At 57.3% G+C, this 15,500-nt stretch overlaps 1 protein-coding gene across 1 annotated transcript; it reads right to left on the bottom strand.

Moving 5' to 3' along the window:
• Positions 1 to 6,149: 6,149 nt before the first annotated feature.
• Positions 6,150 to 14,014, bottom strand: CRYGN (crystallin gamma N). The gene is made up of 5 exons (XM_040644581.1): positions 13,721 to 14,014; positions 13,111 to 13,173; positions 10,923 to 11,171; positions 9,062 to 9,207; positions 6,150 to 6,377 (listed from the first exon to the last, which is right to left on the bottom strand). Exons 2-5 carry the CDS (start codon positions 13,159 to 13,161, stop codon positions 6,242 to 6,244), a joined length of 582 nt encoding a protein of 193 aa, XP_040500515.1. The 5' UTR covers positions 13,162 to 13,173; positions 13,721 to 14,014; the 3' UTR covers positions 6,150 to 6,241.
• Positions 14,015 to 15,500: the final 1,486 nt, after the last annotated feature.

The raw sequence follows: 15,500 nt of genomic DNA, 5'->3' as shown, positions 1-15,500 counted from the left end.
CTTTTAAATCGATTTCTTCAACTATAAAAGAGAGAGAATAACATACCCAGTTCATCACATATAAAGCTGGTTTAGCACAGTGTCTGGGGCATAATAATTGCTCAATAAATATTAGTTGTGTTGTTATCATTAGTAGAAACTGATAACGAAGGATGGCCAGGTCCTGCTTTAACAGCTCAATTAGATTCACTGAGAATTAGCTAAATGTCCCTATGTAAACAAGTGATGCAAAAATATTCGCCCCCACAGAAAGTTTACTTTGGCATGATGCCATCAGCCTAGCCCTATGGGGTATTATTAGCAAAAATCCTAGGGAACTTGTTGTTTTCTTTGCAAGAGGGATGCTTGTGGATGCTGCCTGTGGATTGCAGCATGGGTCCCGAGGACCCGTGGAAGAAATTTCTCTTTGGCCAGTGTCCCAGGAATGGCTGGGCTCCTCCTGGGACAGAGGTTTCTTTTTATCTTTTGGACTCTGTGTCATGGTACCGATGCTGTTCCCCTGGTTGCTTGGGCCAGTCAGGAGGCTGCTGTAGCAATGAATCAGGACTTTGTACCCCATGTCATGTTGTGGATGCCAGAGTGGCATAGTGGCATAGCGGAGGAGCCTGATGTGGGGCTCGATCCCACAACGCCGGGATCACGCCCTGAGCCGAAGGCAGACGCTTGAACCGCTGTGCCACCCAGGCGCCCCATCTCTTATTTTTTGAATAAGATAGATACTCCCTGGGGCGCCTGGGTGGCTCAGTCTGTTAAGCCTCTGCCTTCGGCTCAGGGTGTGATCCCAGAATCCTGGGATCGAGCCCCGCATCGGGCTCCCTGCTCTGCTGAGAGCCTGCTTCTTCCTCTCCCACTCCCCCTGCTTGTGTTCCCTCTCTTGCTGGCTGGCTCTCTGTCAAATAAATGAATAAAATCTTAAAAAAAAAAAAAAAAAGGAAGGGATTTCTGGCCGGTAGCCCCATTTCCTGGGTGGTGCCTGTTCCTGCGGCCTTTTCTGTCCACGTGGTTCAGGAATCCCGGGACCCAGGGTGGACTGGGCCCCACTGTGATCCCCATGCTCCCCATGTCTGGCACCCAGGGCAGCCTCCCAAATCCTCTATGGGAAAGGGACCCAGGAGACAACTTTCTCAGCCCCAAGTGGTGGGCTCCCTGTTTTGGATGTTGGGGGCCAGGCAAGATGGGCGAAGAGAGGGTGTGGTTCGGTCTTCCTGCCCAATGAACTTTGATCCCCAGTGACAGCAGTCCTACACAAAGGCCAAGCCCACTCTGGCTGAACTGGGACGCTCCTTCCCGGCCGATGGCTCACCCACGGGGCCCCTGCCCTCCACTCTCCCAGAGCCTGCTGCCCTGGGGGTGCTGGGCATGCGTGGGCCAGGAGCAGGGTGCTCACCTCGCTCTCACATGAAGCCCACGCCAAGGAGCAGCGTCAGCTGGACTCTCAGGGAGGTTTTCAGTCACTGATTCCAAAGAGGGTCTTAGCCGCAGGCAGCCGGGGAACCAAGAGCCTATTTACAAAAATGCTCACTTTACGTGTTCAGGCTTCACAGCCTGGGGTGCGAGCCCCTTCCTCTTGCGTCGCCAGGCTGCCCCCAGACGCCAGTGCAGCTGATCGGGGGCTGGGGCTCAGGAAGCTGGGGTGCAGCCATTCTCACCCCGGCTCCCTGAGCCACCCCATGGAAGGAATGTCGCCTTGTGCACTCTCCGTTCCCTCAGGGTTCGATGGGGAGCCGAAGAACAAGAACAGGGGGACAGATTCCTCAGGTCAGGGGCAGTGCGGGCAGGTAGCACCCCAGGGTCCTCTAGAACCCGGGGAGGGTCTGTCCTATCCAAATCACCACCCCAGCAACGAGGAGCTAGACTTTTGTGTTTGCGGCAAAACCTGCAGCACCTCAGACTCCCGTCCAACCCACTTCTCAGCGCTCGGTTCCGTGGCAGGGAGCACGTTTGCCACCATCGTCCGCGGAACATCTCCATCTGCCCAAACTGGAATCCAGGATGACATTCCGCAGGTTTTAATGGAAACCCCATGTGGTTTCTTGAGGGAAACAAACATACGTCGTGGAGCAAAGGCAGAGACAGGAGGCCTTCAGCAGAGACTGTGCTGAGTCCCCAAGGATGCAGGGGACAGCTGGGTCACCTGCAGGGGGGGGAGGAATGCGCCGACAGAACACCCGGGCCAGCCCCCTGCAGGCGGGGAACATCTGCGTCTTCAAAGGGAGTTTTGTCCTGCGGTCTGCCTGGGCCTGTTGAACAGCGGGTCCCGGTCGGCAGGGGGCCGCGGGCTGCGGCCGGAGGGATGGCTCTGAGAGAGCCCGGGCCTCCCAAACCGCAGCGTGGGGACAGAAGCATGTGAAGCATGTGTGACTCTCCTCGGAGGCACTGGCCTCAGTCTACCAGCCCCCTGGACCGACTTCAGACAAATTACAAGCTGCCCACAAGCACTGTGGTGGGAATCTTGTTTTTCCTCTTTCATACAGAAAGCAGATTTGCTGACAGATTAGGGAGTAGGGGGCTGGAGGTCACCCAGGAGCACAAGCCTTTTGGTGAAGCATTAAATCACCCGTTAATGAGGTGCCGCTATTCCTCAGCGCCGGGGAGAGGGGACAAGTTCAGGAGAAACCTCTGGAACACGGGGAAGGGCCACCAGGCCTGCTTCACTCCCCCCCCCCCCGCCCGCCCCACCCGGCTTCTGGAGAACTGGACCCGTGGGAGGGCTTCCTCAATCAGCAGTTCTCATGTAATCCCTAGGAGGGGGTGCTGTGGCCATCCCCACTGTACGGCAGGGGAAACTGAGGCAAGGGGCAGTGACCTGTCTGAGGTCACAGCGTAGGGAGTACTGGCTCCTCGTGCTCCCACGTGATGCTTCTCCCTGCGTCCCCGCGTACAGGGTGACCTTGTGCCGTGCCTTACTACGAGGACCCGTATTCACACAGCACCTTCTCATGGGTTACTTGCTTGGCTTTTACAACTGTATACAGTTGGAACAACATATAGGTTTGCACTCACTTCACTCACTGAGGCCTGAGGCTGTTTGGTTTGTGTTATGGGCTGAAATGTATGCCCCCCCAATTCCTACGTCCTAACCCTCAGAACCTCAGAATGTGACTGTCTGGAGACAGGATCTTTAAAGGTGCAATTAAGTTAAATTGAGGTAGTTCAGGTGGACCCTAATCCAAAGTGACTGGCACCCCCATATGAAGAGATCAGGACACCGACGCACACAGAGGGAGGGCCCTGTGAAGACGCTCGGGGAAGGCAGCTGTCTGAAGCCAAGGACAGAGGCCTCTGGAGAAACTCATCCTGTGGCCCCTTGACCTTGGACTTCCAGCCTCCAGATGGGGAGAAGCCCACGGTGGTGGTATTTGTTCCTGCAGCCCGAGCTGCCTATGGGGCTTTGCTCCCGGTTCGTACCGTGGCTGCAGAAGGCCGGTCCTGCTTCTCCCCACATGCCCCGCTCCAGGGTAAGGAGCCCTGCTTCCCTTGCTCCCCGGTCACAGGGAGTGTGGCTGAGTGCAGGGGACGGTGCTTTGAGCCTGTGATTGCTACTGGGTGGGGTGACACTTTAACGATTGTAAAATCCACCTCAACCCACAAACGTGTGGAGCAGTATGGTCGGCTGGTCGGGAGCAGAGAGGTAGCCAGATCTGGGTTTGCATCCTGACTGTGTGTGACCTTGGGCAAGTTGCTTAAACTGTCTCCTTGTTTGCAGGGGTGATGATAGTATTATGATCTTGGGATTCGTGTATGTAATAAGTAACCTTACAGAGCTAGATACATGCTCAGTAGCCATCACCACCGTCAGCAGGTAAAGGGGTCTGGGACCCTAGAAGCCTGGGGCCAGCTGGAACCACTGACCCTCCTGCCCCAGACCTGGGTGCAGGGTTGACGGGCCAGTGGAGCAGGGACTGGGTCCTAGGCGTGGGCAGGGCCCACACAAGCAGAGGCCTGCATGGCTGACTTCACACAGAAAGTTCCACCTCCCGGAACAAACTGGCAGAAAAATGAAAAAACAAGAGCATGATTTCATACAAAGGCTCTTCCCAGCTCAGACACGGTGCCGGTGTACTTAAATGTTGATTCGTTCACTTAGAGATGTGAACTGGTTTGCTGTCGGTTTGTGGTGGTTTCTTCAAGTTCATGATCTGAGCCTTCTCGTGGAGGGAGGGTCTGGATGGAGAGGGTCTGCACCTGGCAGCCCTCAGTCCCACAGAGCCAGGGGCATCCAGGGCTCCACTCTCTGGACTGCAGGAGGTGGACCGGGGCGTTCGGGGTGCAGGGCACACCCTTCGTGGACGCCATGTACAAATGGCAGGATAGCATCCCGGGCAGGTGGATGGTCGCCCAGTGGTGTAACCTCTGCTTAGAGGGGTCCCCCAGGAGACTTGTGGGGCCCCTATGCCTTTGCCACCCAGATCTTGGCAGTCATTGCTCGGGGTGAACTGTGGGAGCTCTTGACGACTCACCTTTTTCACTTCTGTCTCAGTGGGGGATGCGGGGCGCAGGGGTGGAACCTAGGAAATGGGGGAACTGCACCCTCACAGTCCCCCAGGACAACCATCTGCTCTTACTCAGAACCCTCGGCAGAACCCAACCCTGGAGACTTCTGGCTTGCTTTCAGGGACCCTGTTTCCCTCCCTAAATTCCATCCCTACCACCCCCAGCCTGTTCACAGCTCAATTCCAGTTTATGTATTAACCCCAGGGTTCAAGTACTTTCCCACAGGGGTCCTGAGGGAGTGGCCAGCCTGAAGGGGCCCTTCCCAGTGGGGACCCCTTTCCCCTACTGGAAAAAGAACACGCAAGATGTGTGGTGAGGAGGGGTGGGAGCCTGCGTGGCCAGTCAAGAAGCAAACTGTGGGGGGCAGCGAACCCCAGGATCAGAGTGTGGGGGTTTGGAAAGCAGGACCATGAGCTTGAGCCAATGGTCAGAACTCCTGGGAACAATTCATGCTGCTGCAGTCCCCGTCCCTCTTCCAGCCAGGGACCTCGGTCCAGGTGCAATGGGGAATAGACAGACATCTTTGGGGTCCCCATCTCCATGAAAGTGTCCAAGTGTCCAGTGCCCCTGTGTTCCCAGGAGCCCAGCCCACAGGACAGGACCTGTGTGGAAGGAGCATCTCCCTCTCCATCTGAACAGCCAGGGTCAGTCCACGCTGCTCCGTGGCTCAGGATTCTGGTGGTGGGGGGGGTGTTTCAGGCAGGCGGAAGGTTCCCATCCTCTCTCATCGGGGAGGGGAGGCTGGACACTGAAGTGTGGGTGGGGAGGTGTCTTGAGCGAGGACCCTTTTATTCCCAGAAACCCCACTACCTTCCAGGACAGGCTCCTCCCTGCCCCTGGGGCAGTGCTCCTCTCCATCGAGCCCACCCCCAACAGGGTGGACCTGGTGTCCTGGAGAGGGCCCAGGCTACGAAGAAGTTCCATGGATTCACCCAGGGGGAGAAGGGAGCCCTGGGTCTGCCCAGCCCCGTGAGCATGCTTTACACTCCCTTCAGCCCCAAGCCTCCTTCCAAGTCTCCTCCTCCATTCCCTCCGAGTCCACGTGTTTGAGCATCTTCCAAGCCGCCAGTACAAGACATAAGGGGCCATGTGTCCCTAAGGCCCAGCCCATCCTTTCAGAGGGGCCTTCCCGGTAAGCCCCAAGGCTGAGATCAGCCGGAGAGGCAGACTCATGAACCCTGGGTCAGGCTCTTGGCTGCAGAGCAGACCACATGGCCTGGCAGCCCCGAGCTGCTGAGTCAGGGAGAGGCACAGCCAGGAGGGAGCGGCCTCGCGGCAGACCCCCTGGGACCTTCCCCCACCCCCCAGCACTTCTCGCCCCTTCACCCTAACTGGTCCAGGGCTCCGGGCCTGAGGAAGCGCCTGGGCCCTACCCCGGCTCCACCAGAAGCTTGCTCTGGGACCAGGGGCTGTCCTTCCCCATTCAGGGCATGGGCTTTTCATGAGTAAAGGGAAAGCGTTCGACTCTGTAACCTTTAGATCCCTTCCAGCTCTTGTGTTCCCCAGTGGGTGCCTCACAGTGCCCCTGCCGCCCTTCCTGGTCCCCCCAGCTCCCTGCCCTGAGTTCTGGCAGCCTCCCGCCTGGGGCCTGGGTGCCCCACCGGCTGCCCTGTGTCAGAAAGGGGCAGGGAAATCACGCAGGCCAGCTCAGCTCTCCATGTCTCTGATTTTTATTCCCGGGGGTCTGAGCCCCGGGGGGCCGGAAGAGGCTGCCCCTATCCCCAGGCATGGCCGGGGTCCTGGCGGGCTAGAAGTAGTTGACCACTCTGCGGAGCGACTGGATGCGCGCGTTGTGGGCCTCCCAGTCGGAGCAGCTGCGGAAGTCCCCCCGCTCCACCAGGTACATGCGGCCACGGTAGTTGGGCTCCTCGTACAGGACCCACCTGGGGTCAGAGGGAGGCCAGGTGACCGGGGGCTGCTGAGTACAGGCGCCCTCCCTTCCCGGCAGGGGGAGAAGACCTCCCACCAGCCCGCCACCCCTTCTGGCCCTGCTGGGGTCTGGAGCCTGAGCTGAGGGGTAGAGGTGTGGGGGGACTGCGGCCTGACAGCTGCCCCTCACTTGTCACGCCCGCCTTTTCTCAGGCTGGCCTCTCTCCACTTCAGATGCTCCCTTCCCCCTCACCACAGATAGAAAACAGCTTTTTCATCGTGGGAAGCAAAGCGGGGCTACACACCCAGATCTGGTTGCTGGGGGCCCTCCGGGCCCAGGCCATGGGGTGCTCTGACTCTGTCTTTGCAGTGAGCTCCTGCTGTGGCCCTAACCGTTCTTGCCCTCTTACCCCAAAGCACTCTGCAGTTGAGGGAACTCTCCCCCCGAGACACAGACTCAGAACCCATGAGCTCGTCGAGCCCGAGGCCACACAGCCCACTGAGTGGCCTGCTTAGGGCAGCTCCCCCAGCGCTCCCCTCTCCTGTCACTGTGGGCTCGTCTCCCTCCTGACGCCACATCTGGTGCCCCGTGCAGTCTGCACAAGGGTCAGGGGTCAGGAATGACGACAGAAGCCCAGCATGTGAGCTGCAGGGGAGCTCAGGGCCGACCTGGTTTATCCCGGCTTTCCCACACCCCCAGCCTCCCTACGCCCTGACCTCCACTGTGCCCAAACTGCCCCCTTCCCCTGCCCCCAACCTCCCCACGCCCATGGGCTGGGCCTCCTCAGTAAACCTCTGCTCCCGGGCTTCCTGCTGTGACTTTGGGGACAGACAGGGCATGAAGAGGAAGGAAGGAAGGGGCCTGGCCCATCCACAGGAGCTCAGGGACTGTGCCCTTGAGGGGCAGGAAGTAGGGACAGTGATGTGGCACATATCCCTCCAGATGACATGGGTCTGTGGGGACAGGTCAATCCTGAGCTGACTCGGGAGCCCACGCACAGCAACTCCTGGTCTCTGGGAGGTGGTAGGGAGCCATTTCTGGAAGCCCCCATCAGACCCCAGGAAAGGCCCTGAAGGAGGTCACATCCAGACCAGGTGATCCAGGCCATCACCTTCGGGAAGCTTCTCCTTGCCAAAGGCTTACTTTTTTTTTCCCCCTTTGACTAAAGTCACAGAAGGCTAAGGGTGAGGGCTCTGTGGGGAGGAGAGCAGAGCCCTGTGTCTGAACGTGGGGTTGGCCACATGCAGCCTCGGAGTCTCCATCTCCTCTTGGGTAAATCGAGAATTACAGGAGACCCCGTGCCCCTGTGGTCGGAACTCTTCACTCCTACCTTCCCACCGTTTTTCTCAAGAGGCCCCGGGGGTTGCCCAGGGCGGGTGTAGGGGTGGCAGCAAGGTCTCAGGACACCTTCCATGAAAAGGTGTGACTTCGCCTCCTGAGACACAATTTGGCCAGCAGTTTTCCAGGCAGACTGTTGTTCTGGAATTCAACCCCCCAGACCCCCGGGTGCCACCAACTGAGGGCAAACAGGGGGTTTCTGAGAGACAGAGAAAGGCAGACATGACAGAATGAATCCTGAGGGAACCAGAGTGACAGAGCTAGCAGGGAGGGGCAGGGGTGCCCTGGGCTCTGGGTCAGGCTGCCCCAGGGGGGAAGGTGGGGGATCCAGTTCTTCCTCTGGCTCAGCCACTATTTTCATTCAGTCTCTCCTGTGACCACTGTCTGGAACCTCTTCGATGTTCCCTGATCCCAAACCTCAGACACACAGACAGCAACTGGATCCCTAAGCTGCCGTGACAGGAGCCATGTTCCCGGAACCCGAGCAGGGCTCTTCCGCAGACAGGATGGGGCTGAGGTCTCGGGAAGCTCCCTGCTCTAGACCAGAGACACAGACTTGAGGCCAAACACCTGGCTGCAGTCCCAGCTGCCCACTCACAAGCGGGCAAGGTCACTTTCTGAGCCTCAACTAGCTCCTCTGTAAAAGGAGGCAACGCCATCCGCTGGCTCGGTGCACGGGAGATGGGAGATGGCCACCATGAAGACATGGGGGCTGAGCACGATGGGTGTATAGGCTGCCCACGGCTGATGGAAGGAAACAAGTGTGCAGGGGCCATCAGAATCCAGGCTGGCCTGGGGTTCTGATGACTCTCTTGTGGAAGGGCGGACAAGCCCTCTATGCCTGGGCCAAACCTCCCACTGGCCACAGTCTGTCCACCAAAAGTGGGCCACTATGATGTCTATGCCCCTGGGAGGCCTGCGTGCTGGGGGTTTGCCCGCTTGGCAGGAGAGGTCCAACTCAGGGGTCCACTTTGCTAGGTAAGTGAGCGGTGTGTAGGGTGGGCAGGGCTACCCTTCTCTGAGCAGGCTTCCCCTGGCTCGAGCAGACCAAAGGACAGTCCAGGAGATCGGTCTAATCACAGAGAACCATTAGTTTGCAAAGTACCTCCCTAGGTCTGCTCCCCCTGAGTGGAGCCTCTGCGGGCCCAAGTCTCCTCAGGACGGCCTTACTGAGCCATGCAGGAAGCCACTTCCTTGCTCGACTGGGGTAGAGGAGGCAGCTGAGGGAGGGAATGGGCCTCCAGGGCAGGGGCCAGGCTGCCCCCCCTGCTGGGGTCTGACCCACCCTGCAGCCCGCCACACCTGGCTTGTGCAGGGCCCGGCTGCGCTGTGGTCCCCGGCCTTGCGGCTTGCACTCACGCTCCGTCCCCGTAGACCTTGATGGCGTTGACGCAGTTCTTGGACCAGCCCTGACTCTGTAGGAAAGGGCAGTCTTCCTGGAACTCCAGACACTGGCCAGTGAAGTTGCAGCCCTCGAAGATTTCCAGGCGGAAGTTCTCCCCATGCTGCAGGCCCCGTGGGAGTGGAGGAAGGAAAGAAGGTACATGGCACTGAGTTTCCCTCCCCTACACAGAACTCAGTGTGGCTAGGAACTCCTGGGGGGCCAGTGAGGGCCCGCCACTCCAGCACAAGCATCAACACGGCACTCCGCTTGTTCCGTCACCTTGAGATCTGGCTGGACGAAAGGGGTCTATCCCTTTAAAAAGCTTCCAAGCCCCTGAAGCAGTCCAAGCAATTCTTTCTTCAACTAAAGAATCCAAGGGTTAGAGAGGGCCAGACTGCCTGGGAGACAGTGCCGTGCTCTGACCAGCGCCTGGGCCACTGGGCTCCCCTCTGGCGCCTGGACTGGGGGACCCCTGCCCCAGCCACCCCGATGCATTCCTCTGCCCTTCATCCCCACCCTGGGGCCGCAGGCCAGGGGCAAGCCTTTACATGATAATATTTTACAAACTGTAATAGAACCTTTTATTAAAACACGAAGCCAAAAATCTAAAACAAATAACAGAGATCTCATTTGCTGAAATCCCTGCTGGCTCACTGGGATGACAGTACATAGCCCCTATAAGATTCCTTGCATTTCCAAAAGTCAGAGGAGGGCCAGCTCCCGGCTGGCTCTGGTGCGGCAGGGGCTGGGTCTGCATCACAGCTGGCCCTGAGGATAGCTCTTCAGGAGAACAGCATTCGAAAAATACCGAGGATAGTTTTCATATAAATAGCATTATGCAAGATCCAGAGCCAGCCACGGTAATCCCTTTTTCCAAATGTCTATGGCCTGGTGGAAATACTAAGAAAGCATTCTTACAATTTGAGATGCCAAAGTCCGGCTGGTTTTGTAACTGGTATAGAAAAGAGTCCCCCTCCCTCCCCCCACCCCCCACGCACAAGATTCCCTCCCTGGGGTTCATCAGATGTTCACTAGCACCACCTGGCCCCCACTTCCGGGGAAAGGTCCTCCTACAGAGACACACGGCTGAGACTCTGATGAGACTCTAGTGCGGGAATCGGCCATTTCCCACCTGACCGTGTGGACCTCCCAGCAGCTCAGCTGGCACTCGTAACTTGGGAGAAGCCAAAGGAATGGGAATGCTCAGTCCTCAACGCCCCCCCAAGGGCTACTAGACATGAACAGTCCTTCACCATGGGTAGTGACACCCCTCCTATGCTCTCCCTACACACACTAGGCCACACTGTGAGATGACAGCCACTTGTGTGACTCCAGGAGACCTGCCCCCAAATTCCCAAGGACTGGCTAGTGACTTAGGCCTCCTCCTTCAGTCATTCCATGGTCAGAGCATCAGCGTCTCTTGAAAAGCACTCCAAGATGACCTGAACGGGTGGATACCCTGGGCCCAAAGTCAGCCTGGCTTTAGCTAAATTCTCCCCCATCTGGTTGCAAATCCAAACTTCTAATATTTCCAACAGCATTTTAAGTGGAAGATGCAGCAAGACATTGGGATCAGACACTGGAGGTGGTTCCCTGATACGTGCGACTAAATGTAGGTCCAAAATCTGGCATGGGCTCTCGAGTTCGGTCCGTTGCCATCCCACCCACAGGGGAGTGGCGGGTCTGCATGGGGGCATCTCTCCATCTTAAACATCCCACAGCCTCATCAGATCTTAAAGTGGGGAGGGCCGTGCCCCCAGATTATCTGTCCCACGTCTGAGCAGCACTGACCCTCGGTCCCTCTGGCAGGAAGCCCCCAGCCGGAGGCCCACTCACCATTCCTATGGGGCGGCAGGAGCCCATGTGGTCATTGTGGCCATTCCAACGGAAGAAGTCGGGGTAGTCTCCATGCTCCAGGATAAACTGCTGGCCCCGGAAGTCGGGATGATCGAAGCAGACCCAGGCGCCACTCTCCACGCGGATGGAGTTCACCCGGTTCATAAAACCTCGGTCCTGGAAGTTGTCACAGTCCCCGTAGACCTCCAGCTTCCTCCCGGTGAAGTGCTTGCCCTCATAGAGGATGATCTAGAAAGGCCAGGTTAGAGGGCCTGGGGTCAGGGGCTTCTCTCCTTACAGTCTTAGGAGTAGACACCTGGCATCCAACATCCTTGACTGAACCCCGATTGCCAGGTCTACTGTACCCAGTAGGTGCTCAACACCGTTAGCTGGGTGAAAGAACACGTGGATAGTGGGTTGAGGTCAGACCCAGGGTCTGGCCCTCCCCACCTGGAAGGGGGCTCTTGGTTGAGCAGATAAATTTCAGAAGGCATACGGGGACAGGGATTCCCCCCTTGTCCCCAGGCCTATTTGAAAATAGGCCCTTTTCAAATTCCCACTGCATTTTTTAAACTCAGTTTTTGTTCATTGTTAAAGCATAACATCCCAGGAAGTGTTTTTGGGAGAAAGCATTTCACCCACAACCCCACCATCATAATCAAACATTGAATTTTCAGAAAGTCAGGCTCCTGAGACTGGGCCCCTTAATGGAAGAGACTGAATGCAACGGAGAAGTCAGGGCCTGGTGTGGGGATTACTGGCTTAAAAGGGGGCTTTTTTCAATGTAACTCATCCCTTTGTTTACTGGGCCACTCCTTTGGGTGACAGGCATGTGTCAGAGCTGGAACACTGCCAACTCAGCGGTCAGTTTAGACACAGTGTCCTACGGCAACGTAGCACCGACAGGTTCTCCTTGTCCCTTAACTACACAACACAAACTTATTGGCCCCAAAGTTCATTTTCTGCCGTGGAGCGTGAAATTGCAACCATGCAATAACTCTTTGGGTTTCTAGAATTGTGCTCCTAGAAGGGCCCTGGCAAAGTACAAATAATGTTGCCCCCGGGGCTGGTAATTGCTGTAATCACTTGCCCTGTCACCGATGACTACCCTTCTGGGCGCCCTGGGCAGAAGCTCTGAGAGCCAGGGTGTGACTTCCCAGCTCTCCCTGTCCCTCTGGGGGGCAGAGGAGGAGAGGGAGGGTGTGCAGGGGCATGACGGGCTCTTGGGGTTGTTTGTTACTGAAGCATAACCAAGCCTGTGCAGACTGAGTTATGTTCTCACCCACGAACCTTGACCGAAGCCACTGGAGACCAAAGGCTGCCAGATTAGCCAAGGGAGGGAGCAGAGAACGGGTGGGGGGATCCGAATTTGCCACCTTCCTGCACAAGACAAGTCTGGCCGATGGTCCTGAGAGATTCAGGGGGAACCGGTCGCCCACCGGATTCCAAGATCCCTCAAACCGCCCCCAGAGCCAGTGCTGGAGGCGGTGGGAGACGGGGACCTTCCCACCGCCCACGCCGCACAGGCCCTCCGCCAGGGCCAGGCCGCCCAGTTCGGGTAGGAAATTCTGCCAGTTTTGCTCAGTTTGTCAGATGCTTAGGGCCCCTCAAGTAACAGTTCGTCCCTGCCTCCCGAGGACGAGGAGCAGCGGAAGGCGGCGGGTGCCGGGCCGCGCGCCGCGGCGTCCGTTACCGTCGGGCCGGGAGGGGCCCCACTCACCTTTCCCGAGCGCTGCGCCATGGTGTGCCCGCCCCGCCGGCGGCCGGCCCCTATATAGCCGGCGGCCGCCCTGCTGGCTCAGCGCCGCGCCGGACAAAAGATTTGCTGCCCGGCGCGTTAGTGCTGGTCCGGCGCCCTAACCCGCAAGGGGCCGCCCCGCCCCGTCGGTAGGACCGAACCCCCGGCGCCGCGAGCCCGGCCGCGCGCTCCGCCCCCTGCCCGGGGTCGGTCGGGGGCCTGCGGGGTCACGGCGGCCCCGCGAGCTCCAGCCAGCCCCACCGCCTCCTGGGCCTCCGACCCCCGCCCGCCGTCCCTGCTGAGTCAGGGGCACACACACGTGCGCGCACACACGCACACGCCGGGCCCCACCGCCTCCCTCGACCTTGCGGTTCTGCAGCAGTGCCGCCCCTCCTCCTTCCCTCCTTGGGCACCGAACCTTCCCGGACCTCCCGCCCCTCCCTTTCTCACCTGGTTCCCCGCGCTCAAGCAGTGACTGAGGTTTTCCTCTGAACCAAGCATGGAACCCAGCTCCTGGGGGCAAAGAAGACAGCCCTTGATTGCCGCCCCCCGCCGCTCTGCTCTTAGCTCCCAACCCCACTTTCCACTTTCCACTCCAACGACACGCAGTTGCTGGTGGCCCACTCCCCTCCCCCCATCTCTGTGCCAGGTTGTCCTCCCCTTCCTTTTCCCCGCCTGCGTTCTTGCTCTCTGAATGCTGTCCCCCACCCCCAATCATTGCTCATCCTCGATCCCTTTCCGTGCTACCTGCCCTGCCCCCGCAGCCCTCGCTGGTGGTCCACAGTGCTCTGCACCCGGACCACCCTGGACGACAGGGAGGGGTTTACAGAAACATGCAACCCCATTGCAGCGTGAGACTCTCAGGGCACAGAAGTTCTTGGCACTCAACAAGGGCTCAAAGATTGTTTGTGAAGGGAGCAGAGTCAACACTGAACCCACAAGATGTGCAGCCCCCAGATTAGGCTGGGGGGATAAGATGTGTATACATCAAACAGTGACTCTGGTGGGCGGTCAGCTGGGGCTGGGGGCCGGCTCTGAGATCAAAGGAGAGAGAGCTCACCTGCACAGGGGTGACCCCAGGGGGCTTCAGGGAGGGCAGAGGCAGTGGGTCTTGGGGGATGAGGAGGGGGTGCTGTGGAGAACAGTCTGAATCGTCTCTCCACTTTCAGGAAAGAATTTTGAGCACCATTTCACAGATGAGATGCTTCAGGCTCAGAAGAGGTCATGCAGTTCTTGGGGTACAGGCGTGACCTTGTCCCTGTTCTGAGAGGCTGTCCAAGGATAGGCCTCTAGGCGGGCCTGGCCCAGCTGTTGCCCCCACAGGCATCCACACTGGCCAAACCACACATTCCGTTTGCCTCCCGACACGGGCCCTGTTGGGGAAATAGAATTAAAACCAAAATCTCCCCAAAAGCCTGTCCATAAAGGTAGAAGAGGAAGAAAACCGTTGTATTATTGAATAAATAAGCATTCAGCCCGAATGTGATGTGCATCACAGGCCATGTGCTAAAGAGAGTTCAAAGACGAGGAAATCTCAGCCTTTTTATCTGGACAGGCAGCTGCAACTCACTACACGTGTGTTCTTAAGAGAAATTGCTAATTTTCTTGTATTTTTGCGCTGCGAGATAGGTTTTATGATTCAAAGTAAGGTGACAGCTGGGGCTAAGCCAGCCCTCTCCTCCCAGGAAACTGGGAGGTGGGGCGATATTTCCTTTGATGATTCCGTTTTGAAGAGGTGGCTCCGAGCTCCAGGAGGAAACATTCCTGAGTTTGCAGACTGGCAAGCAGCTTGTTTAGCCATTAAAAGATGTGCATGCATGTAAGAGGAACCAAGGAAGGGGGGCCGGGGTGGCTCAGTCAAACTTCTGCCTTTGGCTCGGGTCATAATCCCGGAGTCCTGGAGTCCAGCCCCAATTTGGGCTCCCTGCTCGGCAGGGAATCTGCTCTTCCCTCTCCTGCTCCCCCTGCTTGTGCTCTCTGTCAAATAAATAAATAAAATCTTCTTTTAAAAAAGGGGGGGTAGCGCCTGGGTGGCTTAGCTGGTTAAGTGTCTGCCTTCTGCTCAGGTCATGATCCCGGGGGTCCTGGGATGGAGCCCCACATGGGGCTCCATGCTCTTTGGGAAGTCCGCTTCTCCCTCTCCCTCTGCCCTTCTTCCTGCTTGTGCGTGCTCTCTCTCTAATAAATAAATAAAATCTTAAAAAGAAGAAGAAGAAGAAGAAGAAGAAGAAGAAGAAGAAGAAGAAGAAGAAGAAGAAAAGAACCAAGAAAGAAATTCTAGAAGAAAAAGGAGGAACGGGAAGTCTCTTCCCTTATTTTCAACTGGGAAAATTAAGCCTCTTATTTTTTTAAATATAAACTTTATTTTCGAGAGCAATTTTAGGTTCATAGCAAGATTGAGCTCCAAGCACAGAGAGTTCCCATATACCCCCTGCCTGCCCCAGCCTCCCCACCATCAGCAGCCCCACGAGGCTGGTATATTTGTTACAACTAGGAGTAAACACTGACACATCGTTATCCCTTGAAGTCCATAGTGTAATTTGTATCTGCCCTTAAAGCACCAGGGCCAGAGCCCACAGACAATGCACCCAGGTGACGTGGGGAGATTGAAAACACAAGCAGCAATTTCAGGTGTTTTCTGTTGAGTACACACCAAAAAAATGACAAGCCACAGCCTCACTAAAAGAATTGGTAAAAATGAACAGGTGGATCAGATTCTTCAACTTTGACCTCCATTCCTCTGGCCCCGCGCCATGCGCCATGTCTCCGTTCTCGGCCAGGATTTTCCTTATAAGGAGGTCAGGTCTGCATGGTTCATGTGACGTATTTGTGCCCAAGAA

Source organism: Ursus maritimus, unplaced genomic scaffold, assembly GCF_017311325.1.
Source record: "Ursus maritimus isolate PB19 unplaced genomic scaffold, ASM1731132v1 scaffold_3, whole genome shotgun sequence".
Taxonomy (NCBI): Eukaryota; Metazoa; Chordata; class Mammalia; order Carnivora; family Ursidae; genus Ursus; species Ursus maritimus.
The sequence above is the reverse complement of the archived record's forward strand: the minus strand, read 5'-3'. Positions and strand labels throughout refer to the sequence as shown.

What these genes read in the sequence shown, in the direction of transcription:
- CRYGN (XM_040644581.1), bottom strand. Translation starts at nt 13,161, where the DNA reads ATGCTTGGTTCAGAGGAAAACCTCAGTCACTGCTTGAGCGCGGGGAAC. An exon ending in GCTTGAGCGCGGGGAACCAG is followed by an intron (nt 11,172 to 13,110) that starts GTGAGAAAGGGA and finishes TGGCCTTTCTAG; the next exon opens with ATCATCCTCTATGAGGGCAA. An exon ending in AAGGTCTACGGGGACGGAGC is followed by an intron (nt 6,378 to 9,061) that starts GTGAGTGCAAGC and finishes CTCTGACCCCAG; the next exon opens with GTGGGTCCTGTACGAGGAGC.